Source organism: Macrosteles quadrilineatus, unplaced genomic scaffold, assembly GCF_028750875.1.
Source record: "Macrosteles quadrilineatus isolate MER2022 unplaced genomic scaffold, UCM_ALF_1.0 Scaffold_8__2_contigs__length_117827958, whole genome shotgun sequence".
NCBI classification, from domain to species: domain Eukaryota; kingdom Metazoa; phylum Arthropoda; class Insecta; order Hemiptera; family Cicadellidae; genus Macrosteles; species Macrosteles quadrilineatus.
The window spans coordinates 22062263-22082666 of NW_026542601.1; the positions used below are offsets into that span (position 1 = coordinate 22062263).

The 20404-nt window shown below is 34.5% G+C and overlaps 1 protein-coding gene across 1 annotated transcript in view; it reads left to right on the forward strand.

The window, feature by feature from the left end:
* The first annotated feature begins 2599 nt into the window (after positions 1-2599).
* Positions 2600-20404, forward strand: part of LOC128999515 (uncharacterized) — a 125156-nt gene continuing 107351 nt past the window's right edge. Inside the window, exon 1 of the mRNA XM_054426078.1 lies at positions 2600-2835. Coding sequence (XP_054282053.1) covers positions 2763-2835 — 73 coding nt within the window. The 5' untranslated portion in view covers positions 2600-2762. The remainder of the gene's footprint in view (positions 2836-20404) is intronic.

Here is a 20404-nt window from a genome sequence, read left to right on the forward strand (position 1 = left end):
TTCGGGAAATTTTAAATCTCGTTATACAAGAGGAGGTTTCTTTTTGATCAAGAATATTTCAAGACGAGAATTTAAAAAAATAATTTAAAAACGCTTGCAGAAAGTCAATGCAATACCCGCAATACAGGAGCGCGTTGCAGTTGCGTTTCCTTTGCGAAGGCGTTCTTATTTAATTCTTTACATGTAAATACAGTATTACTTTAATTATTTTATCATTCGAGTAGTTTTGTTAAGTGTAAGCAGTGTGAGGCATGTTTTACTACTATAGTAAAACATTACAAGTCAACACAAGTAACTATTTTATACAAATTAATATTGTTTTTATTTTATGTTAAGTTTAACTAACTTGACTGATACCACCATGTTTCCTAAAAGCATTTTTAATAAGTTAGGCGTAATTAATATACATTTTTGTATGCTGATGTTTTTTTTAATTAATAAAAGATTTTAAATATCATTGCCTATTAGTTATTATTTTTGTAGTCATCTAACAATGTTACAAAATCAGGTAAAAATGTTAACGGGCATTTCCTATTGTGTATGAGAAGGGAAATCCCGTCTCGATCTTGTCTCGTAATTTTATGAGAAATAAAAAATCTCGTATCGAACTAAAAATCCAATCTCATCCATCGCTACTTTAGTTGGATATGTCTTTTTAAATCAAATTTGGCAATTTTTTTTTATTTTATACTAATCTTTAAACATTTCAATTAAAAATACATCTCATTACCTTCCCTGTATCAGCAAACTTAAGTACTCATTAAAATTAATGTTACAGCATTCAAATAAGAAATTATAAATCTGACAATTTTAAGGGAATATTTTAGTACAAATGCAACCAGGTAAATGGAAATTCGCTTAGTCTGCATGTTTGCTGTGGCGGGGGTATATCAAATTGTTTCTGGTCAATGGTTGTGTTAAGGAGGGTACTACTACTCTAGAGGGATGTTAATCCTCCAAGGTTTCATTTTATTTTATTTTGCATGCTACAAAACAGAATACAAATCCCATTTACATTGCAGCACTAGTTTGTTCAAAAAGATCATGCTATGAGTTCATAAAATTGAATAAAAAGTTGAATCATTCATAGATTAAGAATAATAATAAATATTAATTATTAAATAACAACAACAATAAAATAATAGTAGCAGTAAGTTACAATTAATAAGAGTGACTTAGAAAAACACAAATAAATTTAACCAATTTTTAACTAATTATTCCAAGTATTACAACTCTATTATATCACCACATCACTTAAACATTATGAAATTACGAGACAAAATTGTATTTAATGGCCTTATCAGAAAACCACCACAAGCGCGAAGGCAGGCGTCGAATCATTACCCGTATCACCCAAACAGCCAGTTCAAAGGGACCGCTCCTGCGCTCCGCCAGCGCCAGTAACAGTTCAACTTGTAAATCACAGATAACGCAACGCAAGTCTACAGTCCACGAGACGTTGCCGCTCCGTTCTACGCAGGGTTGCCACCCGCACGAGGATTGTCGTGCCGTACCATAATTTAAGGTGTACACTTCTAATGCATGCCGTGATACGGAAAATGTTGTTTGTTCGATACTATATTTTTACGTTCGTTGCGTAAAAAATATATAAATATAATAAGAACATTTAAAAGATTTGGTATGTTTGTACACACTACCTTCGAGTTTATGGGTTAAATTGATCTTCGCTTATAACGGTTTTTTGCGTTGTTTTGCTGTTATAGTATAGCAATCAATATCTCTAAAGTACTATTTTACTTGGAGGAGCGAGCTGGTCTTGGGCGCGGCGCGGGACTTCGGTCCAAGAGGTACCGCGGGTTCAAATCCCACTAAATCACCAATGGATTAAGTGTTAATGACGCAACCCCTAGGTCTAGCCTCAATTAATGAGATAAAATCCCAGGCTCGTGCCTTGCGTCCTAGGACAAAAAACGTTTTTACTAAAAAATTTAAGATTGCAAGAATGTTTTATGTTATAACTCGAAACCACCTAACTTTATTTACATTTTTTACAGTAAAATAACTACTAAACATATTATTAGAAATAAACAGGGGTGGTATTATGAAATACACATTTCCCACTACGCACTACAAAAACCTCGAAAACACTATCACAACAGTTACAGTGCCTTTAATTAACTGGACCTATCTTTGGCAATTATAAAATACATTTAATATCCTAAATTTAAATATATATTTTTAGCACACCTTCATTATTCTTCTTAATTGTATATCCAAATAGTTGATTGACAAAGCAAATTTGAATAATAGCGAAGAAATTGTTAGTCAATTAAATATTTTTAGTAGCAGACCTATTTTTGCTTTGTTGTCAGTCTTAAACAATTTTGTTATCAATAATTAACTTGTGTTTGTTCCTTTTGTTGTACAGTATCTCGCATAGCCAAATTAAGTACCTTAAGACGATATATTCTTGTATTTTTCATGCGTATAATGGTCAAATATGACATGTTTTGATAACGTTAAGCAAAAGCACCATAATTTCACACAAAATACGATAATCTTGTCCGCTTGTACGATAATCAGCGCTGGTACGCCTGGAAACAGTGCGGGGCGGCGCGACAATCAGCAATCAGCATAGGACGCCCAGCTTCCGCCGGGCCCGCGGCGCGTCTGTTGTAGGTTATGTTTTCGTGTTTGTTTTGATTTCATATCGTCCCTTTACCTCAGTGTCTGCTGTCTGCCGTGCCATGTGATGTTTAGCAGTTGTGTGTGTGTTTCTATGTGTCAGTTCTGTGTGGACAATGCCTTCCATTGACAAAGACAACCACGAAGCCTGTGATTCAGACGGCTCGCTTACATGGGAGGACTTTTTTGGTAAGATTTCGTCAAGGAATATTTAAGATTTGCTATTTTTTTAGTTAATTTGACACAATTATTTAACTGTCATACTGTTAATTGTGTGTAATAAGAATAAGAATGTGTAACTACGAAGATTTCTCAGAGGAGGGTTGTTATTACTCGATGTAAACAAAGCAAAGTGAACTGAATTTTCTGTTTATAACATTGTATTGATTGATTTAAAGTATTGATTTGAATAGAATTTTTGCTGACTAAATACTAAAGTTTTCATAAGAATCCATCTGAAGAAACTGTTTTGTTTCTGAATTCAAAAAGTTCTACTGTATTAGGTATTTCTGAAGTCATAAAGACGCCAAGATACAAACCAGACCTCTTTTGACTCTCCTGCTAAATTTGGACTATAAATAATGTTAACTACTTTTTATTAGGTATTATATCATCCTATAAGTTATTCATTTAAATGAAGGGGTAAATAAGTGTAATGAATGATCAAATTATCATTGCCAGGGTAATAAAAGTATGTTATTGTAAAAAGCCGATTATTTATTTAAGAAACCACAAAGGAACAGCAATGCTGTAAATAAAATCTATATATATAATACGTGAAGCCGTTTTTTGTTAACGCAACTCCTCCCTTATTTGTGGACCAATTTCAACGTTTAAGGTGTCAAAAGATTCGTCTCAATATGTAGTTTTGCAATAAGGTTTTAGAATCTAAAAATTCTTACTCTTAAGGGTGTGAGACCCTCTCAAAGGTCGGGTTTTCCCCATAAGTAATACACAGAACAAATTTAAAAACAAAAAACAGCTGTTCATAAAAAGAAACTCATTAGCTTTTTGGGAGTAAATATTAAAGTTTGTAATATTCAGTAGGTTAAAGACCAAGTTAAACAGTTAGGCCTAATCAGTTTTGTTGGAAGAACAGAAAATGCCTCAAGTTCAAAGAAGAAATGTTGAAAACGGGAGGAGGAGACGATTTATAATAAGATATCTTATGCGTATGAGGAGAATAGAAAAGAGAGGCCTGGTCTAACAGATACCCATCCAGATTCAAATTCACTTGGTGAGATGAATAATATTTGACAGTTACAACTTACTTTGGAAGTGAAAAAATATACGAAGCACTTGGTGTTTTCACGCTGGTAAAGTAAACTTGCCTAATCACAGATCAAATGAATGCATGCAAGAAATGTTTACTTCTGACACTGACAGATCGAGAAATTTCAAAACATTTAGTAGAAACTATAATAGTGCCTTGACTATGATAAGTTCAAGTAGTAAGATTATACCAAATCTTTGCGGACCTTATGTTTTTATTGTAAACTTTTGTATTACTCGGTCTACTTCAATTGAGAAAAACGCAAATGGATTGTTTACTTCTAGGTTACGTTGCCCGTATTTCGGACAAACTTATACAAAGTTTTTGGACTGAATTCACCAGCACAATCCAGACATCTCAAGTCAAAAATAAGAAGTTTCAAAAACTCATTTGCTATTAAAAGGTTTAGTGGCAACATAGACCAAACATAAGTGAAGGCATTAGTGTTTATGTATTTAACGAACGATCGAGTAGTTACAGACAAGTTTATTTTGATGACTCAGGAGATGCAAATAATATACGCTTATCAAAAAGAGAAATTGAAAATTAATATCCAAATTTTATAGCTACAAGAGTTATCCAACCTATTTCGACATATGAATCCATAGTTTCAAAACTTTCGGACAGGTATAAAAAGAGAAAATCCACTGAACAACGTGAGAACGATCTGATGTGGGGCATATACTGTGACCAAGAATACTAGAAAAGACACTGTGACTGACAGACAACACGTAAAAATAGGTTAACCAACTTTCAATGATTTTGCTGTTTTAGCCTATTCAAAGCATATTTTAGCTGTCCAGTTAGTAACCCAGAGTTTGTGGGTAAAAAATGGAGCACATGAAATGGTTGATATCACCCAACCTTTCAGTTAGTAACCCAGAGTTTGTGGGTAAAAAATGGAGCACATGAAATGGTTGATATCACCCAACCTTTCAGGATTCTCTACGGAGAAAATTCGTTTGATTATAGGGAAGTCTCAAATCAAAGAAATAAAATGACCCAAACTTAAATTAAACTTAAATTACTTAACACAGACTATCAGTAAGGCAACAGTTTTCTTCAATTCTCAATGCTGGAAAAACTTTGTTGTAACATGTTAACTCGAATTGAAGCAGATCGTTTAGCATTAAGATGTAACTAGAATTAATCGAATTTAAGCATAACGTTTTCATCGGAGTTATGTTTCATACTATGCGGCTCATTGAGCCGCACGGGTTCTCTAGTTGGTCATATTTTACTGGATTGACTATGAACAACAAATACTTTCGTCAAACTAAACGATCTTGGCAAACTTAATTTATTTTTGTTATTCAAACCGGGCCAAACGACATGACAAGGTATTGTGATATCCGTGGATAAGTAAAGTTATGTTTGGTTTTCCTGCTTTAAATTAAGTTTTAAGTTAATAAATGTGTTAATAAATAAGTTAAGAATGCATTTGTATCAGTAGTATAAGTCTTCAGTCGTAGTAAGGCAGATTTCAATCGAAGGTCCCATCTTGAAGTCATTCTTAGTTATTCGGGAAAGTGAAGTTCAAAGTTGGAAGTTGTAAAAAATTTGAGTAAAGAAGTTAAGTTTAGAAAGTTGTAAAAAGTTAAAGCAAGAAACCACGCTCTGCTACCATATTGTGATATCCGTGGATAAGTAAAGTTATGTTTGGTTTTCCTGCTTTAAATTAAGTTTTAAGTTAATAAATGTAGAATAAATAAAGAGTTAAAATTGTATCAACTTTCTTTCTTTAGTATTAGTTTATTTACAATCAATTATTTCCATGGAAACCAAAATTAAAAACCAGCTGTCTCAGCACACTCCCACATCATTAGTTAGTTGTTCTGGGCCCCTTTTTTCTTTCCGGAATCGAAATTAAGTTATTTACAAATTTGCACAAAGTTTTAACATCCAATTCCCCAGAAATATTCATTTCTTCAACTTTCAAAACAATCTCATAGGGCAGCTTACTGAAAATTTGAGAAACAAAGTAGTTAGAAGTAACGTCTTCACCTAAGGCTTGAAGACAACGCATTATGTTTCTCAATGTTGTCAAATCCTCGCCTTAGTGTTACCGTGTCACTGGACTTGATAGGTGGCATATCCCTCAAGGCACAGTAATGAGAATTCACTATTACCTGTTTCTTAGCAAATCTGTCTTTCAACAAGGTAATAGCAATATCATAGTTTAGATCTGTAATGGGGAGTCCAGCGATGCAACGTTTAGCGTCACCTTTTTTTAATTGTGCAATCAAATAGTTAAATTTGTCAACGTTACTGAGTGTGGGGTGGCTATGAATGGCAGACTCAAAACTATCCCAAAACTCCTGCCACCGTAGCATGTCCCCTTGGAAGGTTGGTAATACTAACTTTGGTAGTTGAACATACTGGTGCTGTATAGTTGGTATTGGCTGAACGGTAGACGTATCAGGCACTGTTGCCTGTGACTTATTAGTTTGAGAAATATCTAGTCTTACCGTAAGCTGTGCAAGCACCTCCTCACAGTCCATCATAGTATTTATGAAGTCGTCCTCTGTGGTGGGTCCTTCAGTTTGTCCATCTTCAGTAATAGGCTCGGTGTCCAAACGTTTTTGAATTTCTTCCACTCTCTTTACAAAGCTTGTCAAAGTCCGTAGTCGTGTTTGAAGTTGTAGTTCTGTTAAGTCTGTAGTCTCCAAGAATGCATTTGTATCAGTAGTATAAGTCTTCAGTCGTAGTAAGGCAGATTTCAATCGAAGGTCCCATCTTGAAGTCATTCTTAGTTATTCGGGAAAGTGAAGTTCAAAGTTGGAAGTTGTAAAAAATTTGAGTAAAGAAGTTAAGTTTAGAAAGTTGTAAAAAGTTAAAGCAAGAAACCACGCTCTGCTACCATATTGTGATATCCGTGGATAAGTAAAGTTATGTTTGGTTTTCCTGCTTTAAATTAAGTTTTAAGTTAATAAATGTAGAATAAATAAAGAGTTAAAATTGTATCAACTTTCTTTCTTTAGTATTAGTTTATTTACAATCAATTATTTCCATGGAAACCAAAATTAAAAACCAGCTGTCTCAGCACACAAGGGATTTATTACCTAAGTACAGTACTAAACTTTTCTGCCACACGCAGAGGATTGTTTTTCTTTCCTTCAACGAAACAAAAAATCGCCTAATTCTATTTTTGAAGATACATATCCATAAACAAGGACTTCAACAAGGATCTCTCCATTAGGATAATAGGCCTAATATGGAAGTTGACGAACTCCGTTCAACTTTTTAAATAATATCAACAACCAATGGTGTTTGAATGATGAAAACTAATTTAAGTTTACAAAAAAAAAAAAAAATTATTCGAGTAGTGAATAGAAGTCCAAACATATTGTGTTTTGGATTCTGTGGACGGAGACGAAAATAATACAGCGATCCTAGACCTAGGTATCGCAATAAAGACTACAAACTACTTCCTCGTGGGAAACTCGATAATCATAACCATTTTGAGGTGGTTATGACTTTAATTATAACTTTACTCAAACTAAACTAATTGGTGGTGGAATAGTATTGCTCCAGGGTTTGATTGATCATCCTACATATGACAATCCATGTTTTCGTTTGTCGTGGGGCGAGATTTATTTTCCCACACACGTTTGTACAGCTTCTGATTCAATACAAACAGGTACGGTTACCAAGAGCGTTATGCAATGGCCCACACTAGGGGTGGATTTGTTAGTGGGGGTGGGCGTGGAAGGGTTGGAGGACGTAATCAGCTAGAGGAAGCGGATATGACAAGGGAGAGGAAGCCCAAGGGTCGGTCTGTTTGGAATTGATTAAAGACTGTATTGTTCCAGCTCTCTTCGGGAATTATTTTTTAACTCACGTTGTTTGTTGTCACATGTACCACGCGAGTGGAATAATGTTTCGACTTTGAGTAATTATTACTATGAAATCCGTTTTGGATTAGTTTATTTCTTAAAGATTGGAAATCAATTCGTGCTTCGGAATTCTCAAAGTCCGGACCAATTATATATTATATTATATAAGCATTTAGATGAGATATGGACGCTACTGGAAGCTGTAGCTTTGTATCTGACTCTCTTTAGCGATAACCATTTTATAAAAGCTCAGAGATCAAGGACAGCTGGGACCATTTTCGAATCATTACAGAAAGTACTGTAGAACCATCAAAAGCTGATGTCTTTTTTCAGTAGGCACATAAACCGGCATCCTTTGCTTTAGACAAGCACTACAATTATTTAGTTACCCAGAGTTGGTGACGGTACGTTGGAAGAATTAACGTAACTCAGCTGTCAAGCAGTAGCCCTGTGGCAGCATCATTGCCAGGCCCAGCTGTCAAGCAGTAGCCCTGTGGCAGTATCATTGCCAGGCCCAGCTGTCAAGCAGTAGCCCTGTGGCAGTATCATTGCCAGGCCCAGCTGTCAAGCAGTAGCCCTGTGGCAGTATCATTGCCAGGCCCAGCTGTCAAGCAGTAGCCCTGTGGCAGTATCATTGCCAGGCCCAGCTGTCAAGCAGTAGCCCTGTGGCAGTATCATTGCCAGGCCCAGCTGTCAAGCAGTAGCCCTGTGGCAGTATCATTGCCAGGCCCAGCTGTCAAGCAGTAGCCCTGTGGCAGCATCATTGCCAGGCCGCAGACCTCGGCGTAACACGAGAGACAATCAGCAAAGTAATCACATTATAGCGCCACTCCAGTGGCGTTGCTTGGTTAAATTCCAGGGGGGGGGAGAAGCCTCAAATTTCCCAACTGCCTAACATAGATTTCCCAACTATTTTTTTTTTTTTAAATCAATTTCTGTACCGGTACTATTTTTAAAAATCTACAAATTATTATACTACACTGCAGTAACATTCAATTCAGTATTTATAAACTCGCATTAACAAAACATAGCTAGTTTTACATCCTATACAAAATTACTCAATTTCTAAAACTTCTACCAATTCATAATGAAATTTTATGACTTCAAAAAGCTTGAACAAGTAATGTTTCGAATCCAAAAAACTTTAAAAACCATTGTGGTAGCAGACGTAGCAGTGTAAAATTTTAGTGATATAAAATAAGCCTCAGAGTACAAATTAGTGGGTATAGAAAATATATTTTATTACAAAATAATGAAATTAAAATACTTTTAGAAGTTAAGATCAACATTTTAACTTTCATAAAACTTACAGCTAGGGTAGGCCTAAACAAGTTTGTAATGATGAAATATTAATATCAGTGTTGTGAATAATATTACTCTAGCCTAGAAAGGAATAAACCTAAAGTAAGACTCGTATAAAATAAAAACGTTCAACTTGGTTGATAATAAACTTATACATACAATAAAAATGTTAACCTTCATCTTCATCAAACTAGAACTTAGACAAAAATCAAACTTAGAGTGAAAGTCAAACATCAAATTTTAGGTTATGTTTTGTCCACGTAGATCTGTTTCAGAGTGATTAGTTGATTCATTTTTGTAAATCCTTAATTAGGAGTGTTAAATAACTTGTGTAGATTTTTAAAATATATTCAGAGAATAAATATTCCATTTAGTTTATTAAAAAATAAGAGTTTTAAAGGTAATACCGATACACAAAACCTATGTTTAATGTTATTTTAATCTGCTTATTAGCAAGTACTCCGGTCAGTTAGCCTGCTCCAAATACCACAAAAAAGGTATAAAATATATTTCATGTGACTGACGTGAAAAATATTTTTGAATTTCTTGTAAACACTAACAAACAACATAATTGAACAGAAGAGCTACATTGCTTGCACTTTCAAAATTCAAACTTGCAGACGAATCATTCAGAATAATCAACACAGGACAGGATCAAGGTACCCAACATGCGTCCAATAAGGAACAAAATTTCTCGTAAACGAAATTCCAACAAGCTTTACCGCTAATTGATTATTGATTTCTTAAAATAAGGCGTGTTTAGCCATGGTTTAGCCTTGTTTAATCAAAGTTAAATTAAATCAAAGAAGAGTCAAGTTTATTTGTCCAAGTCAAAGAAATTTTTCCCTTTGATGGATTTTTGCAAATATTTAAATTTTGTTTAGTTTAAAAATATATTTTTCTTGTATCCGACTTCCCAACTGTCCCAACTCATGGCAAGGAAATTCCCAACTTTTCTCTTTCCCAGATTCTAGGGGGGGGAGGCTCCCCCCCCTACCCCCCCCAAGGCGACGCCCCTGCCACTGACACCGACTACTGACTACGAAGCACTGAGCCTAGCTATACCAGCAGAGGTACGCATCGTGTGTGGCAGGGTCAGAAGATCTGTTTGCTTCGTTTTACAGTAGCCTACTTGTTTAGTTTTATATATCTCTTGTTATAAATAACTGGGGAATGTTTACTTTTTACCATGAAACGGATACAATAACTGCAGAATCTTTATCCGTGATTTTTCATGGGACGTGGTCATTATTTGTGAAATTTATCGTAAAGGACCTACAACACAAATGTATAACAAAAAATCCAAGGTTTAATTTCTTCAACAATAATATTAAAATCATTGATTACAGTTAACCAAGGCCCAAGGGTTCGGACATGGATAAATTAAGTACCAGCGTCTCAAAAATGAGCTCTTCTTTTTAAAAGTCGATCCCACTTTGTACGTTCGGTCAGATTAGGTTTCATATGCATACATACGGGTCGAGGGAATACCTACATATTGTGTGATATAAAGACATACCTCACTTAACTTGACCAAAAGTATCCGATAACATTATGACTGTGGAAAAGTACGAAAAATGCTGTTCCTGCACAATTAACTAGCATCATATACCACACAAGGATGTTGACATAGAAATACACGTAGGCTACATTCTGAAGTTTGGGACTCGATAATTAATTGATAGAATGATAGAAACAACATACGATTCGGTCGAGTGGCTGAGGAGGACACAGTATGCATTTCAATACCGCTACGTTTAGCAGTTACATTTCAACATAAAATCACGTCCAAACCGTGAAAGAATGCAGGAGTCTCTCGCATGCTGATCGGTTGCAACTAAGATTACCTACACCTATTAAATTTCCTCTTCGCACAGAATAGAAGATGAGTTGGCAGCGCGCCGAGTGCAGGCTTATTGACAACGAGAGCTAAATAAACAGATGGGAAATGGCTTGTAAATAGTGACCAGCTGACCGACCGTTTCCGGCGCGGGATTGCCTGAACCACGTGTACTTCCGGTCACTCTCGCTGTCATCATGACGAACATTACAGGGTGTCTCATGCTTGATGTACATATAAATACAGTAGGCCTACATTGAAAATGTATCTTCTGTAGACTTTGTTACATCGAAGATAATGCAGGGTAGCTGAGAGGTTATAGTGCTCGACTAGTAATCAAAAGTCGCCAGTTCGATCCTCTATGATCCAAAACTAGACCCAACTGTCCTTGGTCATTGGGCTTTGATCCATGACTAAATAAACAGCTGATTCTAGTCAGTAACAAAGCTACGCAGATCTTTCACTCCCTTCTATACTCATTCGGTTTAAAATACTCCTGGTTACGCCCCTATCTTAATTGGTTATAATGAACCACATTGAAATTCTACAACAGCTCATTCCAATAACACAATCTACAGTAAAAAAAAAGTTATAGTTCAGACCACAGGACGTATTTACAAACTAACACACAAATAGATGTTTGTTTCTTGTAGCCTATAACTTGAATTGTTTATTTGTTACGTTTTTTAGTTCATGTTTTGACCCTTCATCGTTCGTTTTGTCGTCATAATTTGTCCAGTTAAGGTCTTCAGAAATTACAAACAATTAATTGTGACAGTTCGTCAACCAAACATTCGTTACGATTAGTGACTCGGCCTCAATTTATTCACAATTAATGACGTATATAAGTTGTTTTATGTTTTGGAATATTTTATGCAATGGATACACTACACTGCTTTTACTCTTAAAATACAACTTTAAATGTTAACAAGCTGCTATACCCGTGCTTTGCAACGGGAAGAAAATGTTACCTAGAGAGCTATTCAAGTGGTGCTGATGTGTGTTTTAAAATACAGCAACTCTATGATTTAGTTTGAAAATATAAACTGATTTAAAAGTGTAATCCTACTTTCAAACCCCTACTTTTGATGTTAATAGATCCAAAAGAACATACCTCCATACGGACACATACCTTAGCATCAATTTCTTCATATTGCTGCTTCATGAATGACATGTTTTACCATAATTCTTAAATTTTAGTCAAGCCTCTTTCCATGTAGCTTACTATATAAATTACAAAGTAAAAAACGTTGAGCAATACTTAAACAAAACTTATACAACCTTTCTTTAAAACCAAACATAACCCTCCTCAATCTTCATTTTTCTAGTAAATAAACAAACACCAATTCATTGCACTGACCAGCTGTTTCAGGAACTAAATTGAATTATATCATTTGAACTTTGGAAATATGCCAGGGATAGCCCTTTGGAAATTAGCCTGTGGGGCAGAGCCCTTAGGAAATTCGTCCATATCAATACTTTTCGGCAAATCTACACACTCTAAGCTTCATTTTGATGTGCCATATGCCTATATTTTTATTTGGTAAATGACCTTAACCGTTTACATAAAATTTGATTGTATCACTTTAATAATATAATAGATTTCACTACGAATACGATTACAATGAGACCCACGCGACTGGTTCCTGACATCAATCCCGAAAGCCTTGCATTATTGACAACTCCGTTATCAACATATCTTCAACGAGAAGTGCAGATTGAATGGAACTATTGCCCTGAGAGACTTCAACAGGAATTACAAATAAAGTTATGTAAACTGACAAACATGGGGTAGGAATTGAGTTCTCTTAAATCTAAAATGTGTACCATATAGTTTCTATTAGGCCTATAAGTTTGAATCATTGGTTACAATACGAGTGATAGACAACAAAATTTATATTTCACCAAATACGTTTATTTGAGTGATTCACCCACGTAACAAACTCACGCAATTTCTGATCTAATTATAGTGTGGAATCGCTTCAACCATTACAACCTTGAGAGTCAAGTTACAAGCAACTGTAACTGTGGAACCCCTTCATGTTGCTCTGCATCTCTATTATGTGAGAAACTGTGCAGATAAAACAGTTTTAATCCATCTGTAGACGCTTTAGATGCATTAAAATAACACTTGCAATTCAACCAAGCTAATTTCCTTCCAGGTTTCGTTGAGCTACAGTATATTGAACATGCATTTTTTTCGAGGAGTATGTTTTACATAACAAATATTTTAGAAACAAGTCATACATTATAGGCTACAATTTACATTGCAGTATTGATACCAATATTTTAAAATTGTAACAGCATAAATGAATTGCTCAAACATAAATGAACGCAGTCTATTACAGTAAAATTATTGACACTTTCTTAAAACCATATTAAACCTAAAATCCTAAAATAGTAGTTTTCTTTACTAGTCCCTAAAGTAGGCTATTTTCGGACGATATCGTGTTTAAAATTCGTGTTTGGAAATTCGATTAAGTCACGAAAAACGTTTTAGGACGAGTTACGAACAATATTTTTCATTACATTGTCATATATTATAGCAGAAAATACCAAATATAGCCAAAACAGTTTGATTAAAAAGGAACGTTTACTTTACCATTAATTCATTGTTAACAAATTGTGAAAATACTCGTGTAGATGGGTTGGTTTGTTTGTAGAGGTTTTTTGCCATAGCTACTAGCAATCTCAACACCTGGAAACACCTGTCCATCCAGGGTTGTTCAAAAAAGGTAAAAATATTTGAAATAAGAGTGCAAAAAACGGAAAAATGTAATGCTGAATCAATAGTTTTAATATTTCCGGAAGATTGTGTTTTGATCTGGTCGAAAATCACTCAAAATTAAATAAATAAATAAAATACATCCAACCCTTATTTCGCCGTAGACTACGGTAGGTAATGAACCTCATGATAAAGTTGACCACAGGACCAGTATCTCCAACACGTCTCCCATTGTACGTCTGCGATCTTTATTACCCAGCTTCTCCTACAATCAGCCGGAACTCGCCGACCAAAAGCGCCGAAACGCGTATTTCGGCAGATAAAAACAGTCCGTGCGTAATGAGAGGCGTCAGATGTGAGATATATTTACATGATAGGCTCGCGGATACGGCGACAAAAACTGTATAGTTCTCACACCCCGCACATGTACCCTCCGAGAAACACCATATGTTTACTGTGTCTGGGCTTGAAGAGTCAATGTGGATAATCACAACATGCGTTCAATAGTTGTAGAGTAGAACCTCAATAACAAGACCCTCGATAACAACTCACCCTGATAACAAGGGTAATTTTTAAATCCCATTGAAATTATTTTACCCCTAATCACATGTTATGCAAACCTCGATAAGAAGTCAACCTTGATAACAAGTCTTATTTTATAATCCCTATGTGAGTATTGTTATCAAGGTTCTACTGTACATTGTATTGCATATTGAAATGGGAGACGCTATTCTGTGCTCTCTGGAGACGCCTTTGCGAATGTTTTTACCCAAATATGAATAGGCCTACTTGATACTTACTTGATAGGCTACTTGTGTGCTGCGTCGTTGACCGACAATGTCGGATAGACTGCGTTATTGTTATTATATATACAATTTAAAAATAAACACGATACTATTGAATGAAGGCGAGTGTAGAAAGGAGTGTGATGCCTTGTGTAGCTTTACTGACTAAGAGCAGTTTTGTTTCTGTAGTACCTTTACACCTAAATACCTTTAAAGCCCAAAAGGGCAAGTGAGTCCAGTTTCGAACCATCAAACGGTTTTTGGCTTTTCTCAGGTTCGAACCGGTGACCTTGAAATGCAAGCACTGTAACTACCCAGCTACAAAGGTGTTCGAATATTCTTTTATCGTCATCTGTACTATCTGTGATGACTTTGTTTTAATGCACCACAGCTCGTCGATGATAATCCTACGTGTTCCTATGTGATAGTAAAGGGAACCAGAGACCCGCCCGACATTGGGTTATCAGAGGTTATGCGAGCCTCTAACAGACCATGACGTTGTCAACGTATACTAGGTTTATTGTGACTTTGAGTTACACCGATATTACGAAACTCGGCCTGGGTGTCTTTGGTAGGGCCGGGCGACGGCCCAGGTTTTAGGTTGGGGCCGTTGGGGCGCAAGAGGGGAAATTTCCCTTGCAAGGGGGTCTTGGTCTGAGGGGGCGCAAATATCCCCCTGGCCCATACGTCACATACTTCACCGGTGGTCAACGTTGTAAATTCATCCATGAGGGCTTTGGTCAATGGACATGTGATCTGGGTCGCAGTAACTTTGTACTTTACCAACAGTATGAATCCAGTTCGATTGGGGGAGGTTTTCAACGTCTTAGTAGTTTGCCCGTATAAATATATAATTGTTGTTTCGTTTCCTAAGTTTATCAAAGAGCGTAAAAAGTCAATCTTTCATAGGACAAAAATACCCAGTAATTTCATAATCTTAGCAGAAACGAAGTGTTATTAATTTAGAATTAGAAATACAGTACCTATAAAATTGAACAGATAAACTAGAAGCTATTTAAAGCCAATTAATTTCAGCTCATCAATTTGTGTATTGGGGTGGACAGGCTTATCAGAAAACTTAACTGATGGACGAAATACACTGATGTCATGTTTTATACGCCTGAACAAATTTTACAACCATCATCAGCGTATTTCATCCACTAGTTAAGCCTGTTGGAAATCCCTTTTACCACAAACCTTAAAAGCTTACCCAAAGCCTTCATGAAAAATGTTTGTGTATTATTTTATAGTTCACTACCTACTTAGCTTAAATTTTTATCTTCATTATAACATCCTAATTACATCCATGCATAGGCTACGTAGCCTATATTATTACGATTTACTTTAGCGTGCATTAAAGTAGGAAATGTAAAACATTATTATTTTATCTAAATGTTACAATAAATCGAATGGCAATGAAGTCAGTACGAGATCTATTTGGGAGGAGCCACTGTTATTGATCGTGACGCAGTCTACACCTTCCGCAACCTGCTGGGTGTTACGCAGCTAAACAGCTGACAATTAGCAACAATGCAATCAGCTGATTTTATACTTCTATCACCAATGTTTTTCAAACGGATTCTAGTCAACCGTCTAAGAAGCAATTCGAAAAAAATGCGCGTTGATTATGGTTAGCAAAGTTTACTTTTACCTTATTATAATTTAATTTACATATTAAAAAGATGACGAATGTAATGTTATATTGTGTTTTCCTGAATCCTTGAACGCCAGTATATTAATGTAAAGTTTTGTTTGAATTCGTTGTAGTTATAACGAGGTAAGTCTGCTAATTAACACAAACGTTTCCCCTTCGTCTGCTCTCTTCCCCATTTACCAATTACCTACCTATAAATTAGTTCTTAATATGTGTTTAAATGAGTAGGCCTATTTGTTCAGTTACTCGTCCTGTAACTTTGGCTAAATTATTATGCTCTCGTCTACCAATGACGTTAAAAGATCAAATGGAATAATATGTTTGGTCCTTTTTCAAACCACATTAGCCTTAAAATATCGTAAACTAAAAAAAGTCCAATTCAACAACCGTTCTAAGTACCTTGTTGATAGTTTTGGCATGTACAATAATCGTGTGAGCTTTGGATCTAATGACCCATGTTCAAACATGGGTCATAGGCCTAGAGGGGTGTGTTGGTAGAAAGTTTTCCACTCCGATACAGGATATGTAGCCTTGTTGAAGTCCGTATATTACGATGGTATGAATTTCGAAACTGGTCTCATTTGACGTTTATTAAATCAGCTGACACAACACCATAATACCATTCATTCGACACTCATGCACCAGTTACCTACCACGTCGGTACTATATAAATATATACTTCATTCCATCGATTAATAGCCAAAAGTCCCAAGTTTATAGCCATGCTTGTTTTCAACAACACTTGATAGTATTTATTTTAGTCGTAGTGATTTCCGACATTATTATCACAGTTTGCAAATCACTATCATAACCTATCGCAACGATAAAGACCAATCTGTGAGCAATGTATGTTTTATCTTTGGATAACAGAGTGCATTTCTTCATCTGTGAGCCAATACACCTTTAAAAAGATAACAACATGACATATACAGTAATCAATATGGTATCTAACTTAACCTTGACTGTCGAAAAAACATAAATACATACAGGATACAGATATAGTAACTGTACCACTGTCCCTGTGTAATCCCATTTGAAAATCAATGCCAGTTTGAAACTATATTACATTTAAATTTATATTAAGTTAATTATGGTGTATTCACGTATGACAACAGCAAAGTTCTTTGTAATTATTGTTTCAATAAAACACGGTGCTTTCAAAGATTGGTATTAGCCCTACATTAGTTATCACTAGTATTGCTTTCAGAGCAGTGAAAGCCAGTAGGGCGGAGCGATCATATGTTTTTGATAAAGTGATAAATTAAAACAACATTTATAGATGAAATATGAAACTATTTAATGTTTAAGTTTGTCTCTGAGCTATTAAGATCCATAACAATAGTGTCATAAGTAAAGATGTGGACATTACCTACAAAAGAATTAAATATTGCTTTTTCTTGTCTGAGATTTTTATTACATTCGTATAATTTGTATTGGTACTTTTCCGTGCTGTTACTTTGTTGTACTTTTCTGTTTTACTTATATACAGGGTGAGTTTCTACTGACCGTGTTAACTTCGCCAGTGGGTTCTACTCACTAAAAGGAACAAAAAAGTTCCTATAAACCCATGTCCGATTTTCGACCGTTTGGCTGTTTTGGGGGATTTTGTGTTTTTCTTATTTTATTAGACTTTGCTCCACAATTTATGTAATAAAAACTTAACCAATTACTTTAGAGAGTTATAGTTAAAATCATTGGATAGAACATTAAATTTGCTATAAATCAAAGGTTTCATTCAACAATTATACCATTACATAGTCCACGTTATAACCAAAATAAAGTAAAATTGTCATTAAATTAATTAATTACGATAATTTTCATGAGCCTCCTTTGATACATAAACCTGCTTTATGCAATGTTGAAATCCATAAAAAACTTGGCATTTTAATAATCTTTCAAATGATATGCTATTCAATACTATTATTGATATAAACCAGTGAGAAATTACTAATAAACTACAATAAAACACGGTTTACAGATTTTGTTTTTGCACAGTTTTACTGTTAATAATAATTACTGTATACTCCATGATGTATTTTATTGAACTATCTGATAAAATTTGTACATTATTTTAACTTTTAAATATTTATTAAAATTATTTGAATTAATAAAATGTATAAACTTAAGGTTTTTCACATTTTCAAAGATGTAGTGTGTTTGATTCTTAAATGCTGTGTAATTAGTTTTACCTTGTGCTTGATTAAGTCAGCTTTTATTGATTTGTCATCTATAGCTAGATAACTCAGCTGCTTGAACATACCTTGTTGAGTAATTTGCTGTTTTAACTTGATATTTCCAAGTCAATTAAGAGTTTTTCAACATTTATTAAAATATGGAGCCTTTTACCAATCAAGATTATGCCAACATGATGAATACAGTAATTATTATTAACAGTAAAACTGTGCAAAAACAAAATCTGTAAACCGTGTTTTATTGTAGTTTATTAGTAATTTCTCACTGGTTTATATCAATAATAGTATTGAATAGCATATCATTTGAAAGATTATTAAAATGCCAAGTTTTTTATGGATTTCAACATTGCATAAATGCAGGTTTATGTATCAAAGGAGGCCCATGAAAATTATCGTAATTAATTAATTTAATGACATTTTTACTTTATTTTGGTTATAACGTGGACTATGTAATAGTATAATTGTTGAATGAAACCTTTGATTTATAGCAAATTTAATGTTCTATCCAATGGTTTTAACTATAACTCTCTAAAGTAATTGGTTAAGTTTTTATTACATAAATTGTGGAGCAAAGTCTAATAAAATAAGAAAAACACAAAATCCCCCAAAACAGCCAAACGGTCGAAAATCGGACATGGGTTTATAGGAACTTTTTTGTTCCTTTTAGTGAGTTGAACCCACTGGCGAAGTTAACACGGTCAGTAGAAACTCACCCTGTATATCGTCTGGTGAACTCACAAAACGTTCACGCGATCAGTAATTTCAAAACGTAACTTAATTGAAACAGAATAAGAATGTCAAATGTTAAATACAAGTGTTCAGCTTGAAACTCAAAAAATATAATATTTAGTTTTAGGACCTCAATAATTTATAAGTGTTATGATGAACAACAGTTGCCCAACTTGACTAGCGAATTAAAGTACAAAAAGATTTGACTTGTGTTAAAACAAAACACTAGTAAATTTATTCTTAAAACATTACCATTCCTTAAATCGATGATTATTTTGCACGAATCTACTGAAATAAATGAGCTTTACAGAGCATCCCCGCAATTCTTTAAAACTTTACTAGAGCTCGACCCGTGGTCGAAAACTCGACCAAAAGTATTTACTGTATTGTGCAAACTTATCTATTTTCTCCCCACGCTGTAAATAAAACATGTGATAGGAATTTCTTCAATTTATTTTGATTTTCTGTTTATATTTTGTTGTTATTTCGTCACCTACATGGCAACCATTAGGGCCCATGTCAATTTTTTAAAATTTTAAATCAATTGTTTGTGCGTGTTATTTTATTTGCTTATTTTAATTTATAAAGGGATTTTGCACATATACAGGCAAATATCTTTCTAACAGTATGCATTGATTTTCCCTGCGATGCACACGAGCTAAGAAAAAAGGTTTTTAATAAACAAGTCTGTTTATCCTAACTTAATAAAATCTAAAAATAAATCTAAAATCCTAACTTAATATTCCTAACTTAATAAAATTAGCCCCATGTTAAATCTCCAAAAGAAATGTCGAATTTCCATTTTTGACCCAATTAACATAAATATTCTCAAAATACAAATACAACTATATAGGACCAATAACCTTTCTTTTGGTACAACCTGGGCGTAATTCGGTCCAGTAAGTATGGCCAGGCCAGCTGTCATCAGTTGTGCAACAGTTTTTTAATAGGCTTATATAAGATTTTAGTAAAAATGTTGATTAAGTTTAATATATATATCAAAACAATATAAGAGAGTGTGTGATTCATTATCAGCCATCCGTAATAGTATCTCAATTATTTAGGATAGACCTATCTCAGTTTTTTGCCCTTTGCATTAAGTTAGGTTTTAACATCGAATTATAACCTATAGGTTATACACAGTTTATTTCCACTAGCTAAAAAACTCTAAAGAAATCTATATCTATATAATACATTAATAGGCAAACATGTGTAAAAAAACCTTTTTTCTTAGCCCGTGATGTGCATCACCGGGAAAATCTACGCATACTGTTGGAAAGATATTTTCCCGTAGATGTGCAGAATCCCTTTATAAATTAAAATAAGCTCATTAAAATAAACCCAAAAAATGAATTTAAAATAAAAAAATAAATAAAAAATTGGTGATATGGGTCGCCATGCTGGTGACGAAATAACAACAAA